This window comes from Otolemur garnettii, unplaced genomic scaffold (genome assembly GCF_000181295.1).
Source record: "Otolemur garnettii isolate 467f Iridium unplaced genomic scaffold, OtoGar3 scaffold00154, whole genome shotgun sequence".
Taxonomy (NCBI): domain Eukaryota; kingdom Metazoa; phylum Chordata; class Mammalia; order Primates; family Galagidae; genus Otolemur; species Otolemur garnettii.
In genome coordinates, this window is record NW_003852549.1 from 2,454,992 (window position 1) to 2,466,224 (window position 11,233).

An 11,233-nucleotide genomic window follows, 5' to 3' on the forward strand; every position below is an offset into this window, starting at 1 on the left:
GCTTGAGCCCAGGAGTTGGAGGTTGCTGTGAGCTGTAATGCCACGGCACTCTAACCAGGGGGACAGCTTGAGGCTCTGTCTCAAAAAAAAAAAAAGAAAGAAAATCTGCTTCCAACACACTCTGCCTTCCTCAACTTCCCAGTTCAGATTATTTAACTTAGAAGAAAGGGTTGCCAAAGTGAATCACCAGAAAAACCCAGGATACTTATCTGTTGACAACAGTGAAGTCTGACTGAATGTTATGCCGTTTGACTGCAGCTAGCTCCAGCTGATGTTAAAACTGCATCTGCTCTGACATCTTATTCATCTGTATATTTATTCATTAAAGAAATATTTAATGGGTGCGGGCCTGTGGATCAAAGGAGTAGGGCGCAGCCCCATATGCAGGAGGTGGTAGGTTCAAACCCAGCCCTGGCCAAAAACTGCAAAAAAAAAAAAAAAAAAAAGAAGAAGAAAGAAATATTTAATGAACACCTGCTCTGCACCAGCGACCTTATCAGGTACCTGGTGAGGACGCCAGACAGGAACTGCTTGCACACCAACAAAGTATGGAATTGTGAGTCACAGCCTCACTTTTGTAAAAGTTAAGAATTTTGCATATGAAGAAAAAGAAATTTGGAATTCCTCTAATGATATTTGACGCTAAACTTATTCTCAGTAGTTAGTTTCTAAAATACAAAAGCAAGTAAATAGCAGGAAAAGAAAAACAGAGATAAATAAATGACTCTACCTTTGCATGTAACGTATGCTTTATAAATGAAATCTAGTTATTTGGGTATACGACAAACGGCACGTTAGATGCAAAATGGGTATGAAGTTAAGCCAAGTTTTTAAAAACTATTGAATATTTTGGTGGGTTTTGTCCTGAAAACAATTTCTTTAAAAAATAAGACATCGTAGTTCATTGTACCTTTATCCGCTTGGCCAGCTGTATCCCCAGGTCAGAATATGCACTCTCTCCCCTTGGGAGGTGAACAGTAACTAGTCACATTGTTCAGTGTGTGTAACTATGCTGCAGAAATGCAACCAAATCTCAGTTTGCACTAAAACATAAAATTGTATTGTACTTAGAAGACATAGTATGATTTTGGAAGAGTAAACAAGTGTTGTTTATTACTTGCTTTGAGGAAAAAAATTGCCTCCTTTTTACTGGGTTTTTGATTTTGAAATATGGAACTTTGACAGCTTTAGAAGTCATCTTTTTCTGTCTTGTTATTCTATATTTAGTACACTGGTTGTCCCTTTCTTTTTTTTTGCCCTTGGTAGAGTGCTATAGCATCATAGCTCACGGCAACCTCAGACTCTTAGACTCATGCAATCCCCTTGTTTCATTTTTTTTCTTTTACTAGAGATGGGGTCTCACTCTTCCTCAGGCTGGTCTGGAACTCCTGGGCTCAGGCAATCCACCCTGCTCAGCCTTCCAGAGTGAGTCTCCCTGGCTCACACTGATTGTCTTTCATGTAAGCCATTCTAGAGACAGCAGGAGCCAAGTGTAGAATATCCATGAAGTATGTTGCTTTCTATTTTGTCAAATTTACTAATTAATTTTTTAAGAATATATTGTTTTAATGATACTGAAATCACGATGAAAATCTAGGAAACTAAAGTGGTGGCGCCAGTGGCTCAGTGAGTAGGGTGCTGGCCCCACATACAGAGGGTGACAGGTTCAAACCCAGCCTCAGCCAAACTGCAACAAAAAAATAGCTGGACATTTTGGTGGGCACCTGTAGTCCCAGCTACTCAGGAGGCTAAGGCAAGAGAATTGCCTAAGCTCAAGAGCTGGAGGTTGCTGTGAGCTGTGATACTATGGCACTCTACCAAGGGCAACAAAGTGAGACTCTGTCTCTAAAAAAAAAAAAAAAAAATCTAGGGAACTAATGAAGTGTAAACTAAAGAAGAGTAGGAAAAAAAAGTCACCCATTATTCCACTTTTACTGTACATAGATCTATTTCATAATCTTTTCAGTATACATATGCACATTTTAAAAAGTAGTAGCATAATGTTATTTATAATATTTTATATATTGTTTTTACTTAACATACCCTGACAAGGAAAAGTCTTCGTACACATGACTTTGGATGGCTGCAGGCTGTTTCTCCCTGCGAGTTTGCCATCATAATTTATTTAACCACCCTTCTATTCTCGTCATTTAGATTACTTCTAATTCTGCCTTATCCCACAGAGTTGTCCTTAATTCTAAAGAATTTGGGGACCCATATTGACTCTCATCCCAGAGTCTGTTCCTGCCTCTGTGATACCACAGACCTTCAGAAAGGCTTGTCACCAGACAAAAGCCAAGGTTTCCTTTTTCTCCCAAGTGTTTCTGAATGTTGTTACTCAGATAATTTGACTAAAATTCTCACTTGTTCCAATGGCGACCTCAATAGAGTGGCTAACTCCACGCTCTGTTTAGACTTGAAGCTGTTGAGATCAGCGAGCCTCAGTTACCTGCCCACGGCCTCCACTGTTTCGGTGTGACAGGCATGTGTCTGGCAGTAAAGGCAGCAACAGAAAGACACATCAACCAGTGGCAAATTCCTACCCGTAGTGACCCTCAGATAAAATCGCAAGAGCTCTGAATGCAGCGCCGTAGACCGCTGGGCCATCCTGACTGCTCTGCGATGTCACCATGTCACTCTATCCAGGGCTACGAGTGAGACGCTGTCTCAAAAAAAAAAAAAAAAAAAAAATCAAGAGCTCTGGCCCAGCTTTCAAGCTTTGAAGTAAACACAAACCACATATCCCACATGAGGGTGGGATATACTACATGCACGTGATGGTGACATTTTTTTTATTTGATTTTTTTTTTTTTTAATATATGTGGTCCACTTGAAAGACCTTGGGTCTGAGAGTCCAGCCAGCAGCCCCGTGTGCCTATTGAATACTCACAATGGGACTAGTCAGAATTGATGTGTATTTTACATGTATAGTACATACCAGAATTTAGAGATTTAATACAAAAAAGCCAATGTGTAATATCCTATCAAAAATGATTTTATACTGATTTTACATTAAAATGTTATGTGTTTGACTCATTGGGCTAAGTAAACTATATTTTCGGGTTGATTTCACCTATTTATTTTTGCTTTTTAAAATGTGGCTGTGAGAAAACGTAAAATGACATATGTGGGTTCACGTTCTGTTTTTACCGGCTGGTGCTGGTGTGGATGCTCGGGCGTGAGTCCTCACATTCTCTGTGGCCAAAGTTCCCTAAATGTGGACTATACCCTTGCGCAAATGAAAGTTGCAAAGGAATAAGAAAAACCTAGATTAGTTCTCACTGCTGTGTATGTACATATACTGCCTACTTCTGTAAGAATTTTAAAACATCACTAAGATAATATGTGCATTGCATAGCTACAGCTGTATGTCCAAAAGAAGTGAAGAATCAGATCACTGCAATTCTCAACACTAGTTTCCACCATGAACAATATTATGATTTCAGGGGCTAACCATCTTTATTCCTATTCTTCCCCTTCCCCACACACAGATTAGAGACCTTTATCTCTAGGGCAGACAATACCCTTGGGGAAGTATTATAAAATGCTATCATTCCCTTTAATAATGACTAAAAATCTTCCGTTAAGTGAAAGGAGAGAACGGTTTGTACAAAATTAGGCTCATTAGGCTAACAGGGATCGATCGGGTTGACAGACACAATTCCGCTGTTTCAGGTGCTGAACCTGGTGCAATCCTACGTGACCCTCCGAGTGCCTCTGTATGTGTCCTACGTGTTCCATTCTCCAGTGGGAGCGGGCGGCTGGCAGCACTTTGACTTGAAGTCCGAGCTTCGTCTCACTTTTGTGTACGACACTGCCATCTTGTGGAAGGACGGCATCGGCAGCCCCCCGGAGGCGGAACTCCAAGGTGGGCCCAGGAAACCTGGAAACACTCCTTTTCTTATCTGCTTAAATTACTTAGAGGATTTTTCACTGTAGCTAAAAATAATAGAATCTACTTTCAATATATTTTCTTTTTCTATCCAATAATAAGGTAATTTCACCTTCATCACATAAAACTTTCTTTTAACTAAATTATATCAATTCCTTGAATTTTCCCTACTAGGCGACTGTTAAATATAAGTTTCTGCATTGCATGGACGTTTTACTCTTATAATCTGCCTTAGGTGAATAATCATTTATAGGTCACATAACACAATGTATTTCCCTGGGGTCTAGAAAATTGATGGAGGAAGTTCTAATTGAAAATAAGGAACGAACCCAAAAGAAAAGTTATACATTTTTGTTTCTGAAAATGAAACATTTTAAAGTCTAATATAAATAATTGTGTCCTGAATTCAAGATCTGATTCTACAACTAAGTAGCTGTGTGATCTCGAGCACATACAGCCTAATTTGCGAGAGGACCTAATTTCCTCCGAATGATAAATAAAATGGCTAATGTCTCTTGCTATTTTAAAAGGCTGTTATTCTAGGATACATTAGCTGAGTGTCTTGAAACACAGGTTGTGATTGCTACTATTGGACCACAAACATTTGCAAAACTTTTCAGTCTCCTTATCAGAATCATAATTCAAAGTCCATAGACATCAAGCTAATGAATCCACTGGCAGAATTAGTGCTCTTCCCGGGAATGTCCATATTGTCATGCCTGCATTATATTTTACTAGCCAGGGGAAAATACGGTTGCTAGTGCATCTCAAATATAAAACTACTATCTTAAGGAAATTAAAATTTGCTTAGAGGCCAGGTATGGTGTCTCACTCCTGTAATCCTAGCACTTTGGGAGGAAAAGGTGGGAGGATCTCTTGAGTTCAGGAAGAATTTCAGATCAGCCTGAGCAAGAGCATGACCCCATCTCTACTAAAAATAGAAAAGTTTAGCCTGGTGTTTGGGTGGGCACCTGTAATCCCAGCCACTTGGGAGGCTGAGGCAGGATGATGACTTGAACCTGGGAGTTTGAGGCTAGGCTGACACCACCACAGTCTAACCCGGGCAACAGAGTGAGACACTGTCTCAGTGAATAGACTAGAACAGAACAGAACACAATAGAATAAAAATTAGAGTTATGGGAGTACAAGTGAATCCTTCTAAGAGTAGAATGTGAACGTTTTAAAACAATAACTGAGAAAATGTCATGAAGGCTGTGTTGACCAGTTTGATGGAAGTATTTCGGATTGCATGTGAAAACCCCACACTGTACCCCAGAAGTGCATTAATGTACATAGTTACCATTCAATTAAAAAAAAAGATAAAAATTTTAAAAAAATTAGAGTTATGCAACAGATAATATGATCACCCTGAATAACCATTCCAAATTTCCAAATGTTATAATCTCATCTTGCCTTGGAAGATGCATCTTGGTGAGGACCTGCTGTGTGGTTCTCAACTTCTACACAAGGATCACTTCTTTCCTACTTCCATCTAGAAATAAATGTTGTCAAACTGTTAAGTTTCTTGGAAAAGTTCCAGAGTTTTCTTTAAGCTTATAAACTTTGAAAAAGTTCTAGAGAACTCAACCCCGTTTCTGTTCCCATATCCAAATCTCCATAATTCTGACAAGTTCATTTGGCATGCCTCTCATCTTACAGCTTCATTTTTGTAAACTAATGTTTTGGGGAGGAAAAAAAAACCTTGGTCTCTTGTAATTAATCAATCTGTATGTTTCACAGTGACCACAGTAATGCTCCTTAATTCATTTTGACTCCCTTTTAGACGCCTTTTCTCCTTAGAAAAGAAAATGAAAATACTCTGTCTTTTTTATTATTCAAAATTCTTCTGATAAGAATGCTTAAAGACAAGATCCATCTGCACTCACTTGGGGAGGAATTGCACCTCACAGGTCTCAGGCTACCCGCGTCCCTCTGTGCTCTCTGTCCTAGGTTCCCTGTATCCCACCAGCATGCGCATCGGGGAGCAGGGGCGCCTGGCCGTGCACTTCAAGACTGAGGCTCACTTCCACGGCTTGTTTGTGCAGTCACATCCCGGTAAGCCCCGTTATCCACTCACAGCCACTCCTCATGCAACAAGGATAGCCTTCCTCCAGATTCACAGGTTTCTGCATGCTTCCTCATCATCTCTGAAGCTTTTAATTTCAAATGGATTGTACCTGTGTAATTATCTCCATGAAGGCTTGATGTTTTTTCAGCTTCATCTCGCAATCCACAAAATTGTTATTATGCAGAATTTTAGAGAAAAAGCAAATTAATTAGAATATATTTAAAAAGAAACCCTACTGAGTCCATTTTAACTGGAGTTTTCCTTAGATGAAAAGCGTAGGAATAACAATCTCTTTCTCTGCTTCCCTTGTATTAACAAAACTGAACTTCAGGTGATTCATTCAGCAAGCACTTTGCTATTCACAGCTCTTACCTTGTGAAAAAAACTTTTCAATAGAGTCAGGGGTGGTACTCCACTTTCAGAACTAAGTTTCAGACATGTTTAATTATGTTTATTAAGTACTGGCTGTGCAGTTTTACTAACTGATGGACTGTGCTTTGAATATCATCAATAGGGACATAAATACTTTGGTTTTTTATAAAACACATTTCATTAGAAATAATCTGTTTTTTATTTGACTTTTCAAATTACTAAAGTAGTTTGCATGTTTTACCAGAATGCCAACTGGTATTTGGAAAGGAAAACTAGTTCACTCACCATCTTTATATCCTTCCGTTTTCTGGGTGTGGCTTTAACAAAGGAGAGACTAGGGCTGAGTATCTAGAAGGAGAAAGAGGCTTCATTGTATTTTGATAAGACTGAACTACAAGAAATAAAGAACTAAAAAAGAAATCATCTTGCTTTTTTGTAATTGACAGTCCTTGAAAACAAGGATTTCCTGGTCTTTCCAGTTTCCTTCCACTGGTCTACCTTTCTAATAAACTGAATCTTTGTTTAGCCACAGTTGCAAGCAATCTAATTAAAATTAGATTCCATTCATAAACAGGGTCTGCCCAGCTGTGGATGCTCACAGACTATTTTAAGTTCAGCTCATGGCTTTCGTACACAATAAATACATTCACATCAGCCTTTACTTTGTTCCTCCGACTCCTGGAAAATAGCCCAGAACTATTTGAGCATCTATGTACAATTACCTTTTGACTGAATTATAAAGCAGAAGCAGCACTGAACTAGGAATCAGACGTTACACATCCTGGCTGTGTGATCTGGGGAGAGTGACATAGTCGCTCTCAGCCCAGTTTCTCCATCTGCAAAATAAGAGTAAGGACACCACCATGCCCACTTTGCCAGATTCCTGTAAGAATCCAAGCGAATATCGTAGGATAAAATACTTTGAGAACACTAACCTGACATGTATTCCGTGATTTAACCACTGTACCGTGATTATTTCTGGCGTTCTCCCAGCATCCTTTACAAGCTCAGTGATCATGTCCAGTAATCACCCGGGCCTCACCTTCTCCCTCCGCCTCCTGAGGAGTGAACCCACCTACAGTCAGCCGGTGCAGCAGTGGAGCTTCGTCTCCGACTTTGCAGTAAGTGACTGAGACTCTCACTTAATTTCCCTATTCTGCTGCCTTCTGAAGACGCCTCAGATTTTTACATGAAATATATAAATGTCCTCTCTGAGGTACGTGACTACTCGGGGACATACACTGTAAAGCTGTTGCCGTGCACCGCCCCACCACATCAGGAGTACCGCCTGCCCGTCACCTGCAACCCCAGAGAGCCTGTCACCTTCGACCTGGACATCCGATTCCAACAGGTGTGTCTCACTGAATCATTATCTTTTTGCAGAGCCCCACTTTGTTAATGTCATGGTTTACTTGTATTGTTAAAAATATAATAAAAAGAATATATTCACATCTGGATATCTTGATGAGAAAAAAGAAAAGTCAGCTCAAGCAGTGGTATTTAGTCCCACTCACAAAATGATTTTGCCTTCGCAAGAAGGACAAAATTAACATTACAATTCCCTAAATTGGTTTGGTTAGACATAAAAAATTACAATGCAAAGGCCTGGTTAGGCAGTCGCTCACACCTGTAATCCTAGCACTCTAGGAGGACGAGGCAAATGGGCCACTTGAGATAGGGTATGGAGGCCAGCCTGAGCAAGAGCAAGACCCCATCACCACTAAAAATAGAAAAAACGAGCTGGGCATGCTGATGGGTGCCTGCAGTTCCACTACTCGGGAGGCTGAGGCAAGAGGATTGTTCAAGCCCAAGAGTTTGAGGTTGCTGTGAGCTATGACGCCACAGCACTCTACACAGGGTAACAGAGTGAGACTATGTCTCCAAAAAAAAAATGCAAAGCAACCTTTATTGAGTGTGAGTCTCTATGAATGCCGTTCGTTTGCACCATCAGTATTCAGTTAGTCTCTGTGAACTCTGCGTGTGTGCACCGTCAGTATACAGTTAGTGTCTCTGTGAACCCCGTGTGTGTGTGCCATCAGCATACAGTTAGTGTGAATCTCTGTGAACTCTGTGTATGTGCACCGTCAGCATACAGTTAGTGTGAGTCTCTGTGAACCCCGTGTGTGTGCACCATCAGTATACAGTTAGTGTGAGTCTCTGTGAACCCCATGTCTGTGCACCATCTGTATACAGTTAAAGTGAGTCTCTGTGAACTCTGTGTGTGTGCACCGTGAATATACAGTTAGTGTGAATCTCTGTGAACCCCGTGTGTGTGCACTGTCAGTATACAGTTAGAGTGAGTCTCTGTGAACTCTGTATGTGTGCACCGTCAGTATACAGTTAGTGTGAATCTCTGGGAACCCTGTGTGTGTGCACTGTCAGTATACAGTTAGAGTCTCTGTGAACTCTGCGTGTGTGCACCATCAGTACACAGTTAGTGTGAATTTCTGTGAAACCCATGTGTGTGCAAGGTCAGTATACAGTTAGTGTGAGTCTCTGTGAACCCCGTGTGTGTGCACCATCAGTATACAGTTAGTGTGAGTCTCTGTGAACTCTGTGTGTGTGCACCATCAATATACAGTTAGAGTGAGTCTCCATGAACTCTGCGTGTGAATCTCTGTGAACCCCGTGTGTGTGCACTGTCAGTATACAGTTAGAGTCTCAGTGAACTCTGCGTGTGTGCACCATCAGTATACAGTTAGTGTGAATCTCTGTGAACCCCGTGTGTGTGCACTGTCAGTATACAGTTAGAGTGAGTCTCTGTGAACTCTGTGTGTGCACCGTCAGTATACAGTTAGTGTGAATCTCTGTGAACCCCGTGTGTGTGCACTGTCAGTGTACAGTTAGAGTCTCAGTGAACTCTGCATGTGTGCACCATCAGTATACAGTTAGTGTGAATCTCTGTGAAACCCGTGTGTGTGCAAGGTCAGTATACAGTTAGTGTGAGTCTCTGTGAACCCCGTGTGTGTGCACCGTCAGTATACAGTTAGTGTGAGTCTCTGTGAACTCTGTGTGTGCACTGTCAGCATACAGTTAGTGTGAATCTCTGTGAACCCCATGTGTGTGCACCGTCAGTATACAGTTAGTGTATCTGTGAACCCAGTGTGTGTGCACCGTCAGTATACAGTTAGTGTGAATCTCTGTGAACCCCGTTTGTATGCACCGTCAGTATACAGTTAGAGTGAGGCTCCATGAATGCCGTGTGTGTGCACCGTCAGTATACAGTTAGTGTGAGTCTCCATGAACGCTGTGTGTGTGCACCATCAGTATACAGTTAGTGTGAGTCTCTTTTAAGGCCATGTGTATGCACCATCAGTATACAGTTAGAGTGAGTCTCTGTGAATCCCGTGTGTGTGCACCATCAGTATATAGTTAGTGTGAGTCTCCATAAATGCCGTGTGTGTGTACCATCAGTATACAATTAGTGTGAGTCTCCGTGAATGCCGTGTGTGTGCACTGTCAGTATATAGTTACTGTGAGTTTCCTGAGCCCTGTGTGTATGCACCGTCAGTATATAGTTAGTGTGAGTCTCTGTGAACTCTGTGTGTGTGCACCGTCAATATATAGTTAGTGTGAATCTCTGTGAACCCTGTGTGTGTGCACTGTCAGTATACAGTTAGTGTGAGTCTCTGTGAACCCTGTGTGTGTGGGCACTGTTAGTATACAGTTAGTGTGAGTCTCTGTGAACCCCGTGTGTGTGTGCCATCAGCATACAGTTAGTGTTAGTCTCTGTGAACTCTGCGTGTATGTGCCATCAGTATACAGTTAGTGTGAGTCTCTGTGAACCCCGTGTGTGTGCACCATCAGTATACAGTTAGTGTGAGTCTCTGTTAATTCTGCATGTGTGTACGATCAGTATACAGTTAGTGTGAATCTCTGTGAACCCTGTGTGTGTGCACCGTCAGTATACAGTTAGTGTGAATCTCTGTGAACCACATGTGTGTGCACCATTAGTATACAGTTAGTGTGAGTCTCTGTGAACCCCGCATGTGTGCACCATCAGTATACAGTTAGTGTGTCTCTCTGGGAACTCCATGTGTGTGCGCCGTCAGTATACAGTTAGCGTGAGTCTCTGTGAACTCTGTGTGTGTGCGCCGTCAGCATACAGTTAGTGTGAGTCTCTGTGAACTCTGCGTGTATGCGCCGTCAGTATACAGTTAGTGTGAGTCTCCGTGAACCCTGTGTGTGTGCACCGTCAGTGTACAGTTGGTGTGAGTCTTCGTGAACCCCTTGTGTGTGCACCATCAGTATACATTTAGTGTGAGTCTCTGTGAACTCTGCGTGTATGCGCCGTCAGTATACAGTTGGTGTGAGTCTTCGTGAACCCCGTGTGTGTGCACCATCAGTATACATTTAGTGTGAGTCTCCGTGAACACTGTGTGTGTGTACCGTCAGTATATAGTTAGTGTGAGTCTCTGTGAACTCTGCGTGTGTGCACCATCAGTATACAGTTAGTGCGAGTCTTCGTTAACTGTGTGTGTGTACCGTCAGTATACAGTTAGTGTGAGTCTCTATGAACCCCATGTGTGTGTGCACCATCAGTATACAGTTAGTGTGAGTCTCTCTGAACTCTGTGTTTGTGCACTGTCAGTATACAGTTAGTGTGAGTCTCTGTGAACTCCGTGTGTGGGCACCATCAGTATACGTTTAGTTTGAGTCTCCGTGAACACTGTGTGTGTGTACCATCAGTATATAGTTAGTGTGAGTCTCTGTGAACTCTGCGTGTGTGCACCGTCAGTATACAGTTAGTGTGAGTCTTCGTTAACTGTGCGTGTGCACCATTAGTATACAGTTAGTGTGAGTCTCCGTGAACTGTGTGTGTGCACCATCAGTATACAGTTAGTGTGAGTTTCTGTGAACCCCGTGTGTGTGCACCATCAGTATACAGTTAGTGTGAGTCT

At 41.7% G+C, this 11,233-nt stretch overlaps 1 protein-coding gene across 1 annotated transcript in view; it reads left to right on the forward strand.

Moving 5' to 3' along the window:
- Window positions 1–11,233, forward strand: part of FREM2 (FRAS1 related extracellular matrix protein 2) — a 198,320-nt gene that overhangs the window by 179,814 nt on the left and 7,273 nt on the right. The window contains exons 17-20 of the mRNA XM_003799707.1: window positions 3,676–3,868; window positions 5,843–5,947; window positions 7,326–7,453; window positions 7,549–7,683. Coding sequence (XP_003799755.1) covers window positions 3,676–3,868; window positions 5,843–5,947; window positions 7,326–7,453; window positions 7,549–7,683 — 561 coding nt within the window. The remainder of the gene's footprint in view (window positions 1–3,675; window positions 3,869–5,842; window positions 5,948–7,325; window positions 7,454–7,548; window positions 7,684–11,233) is intronic.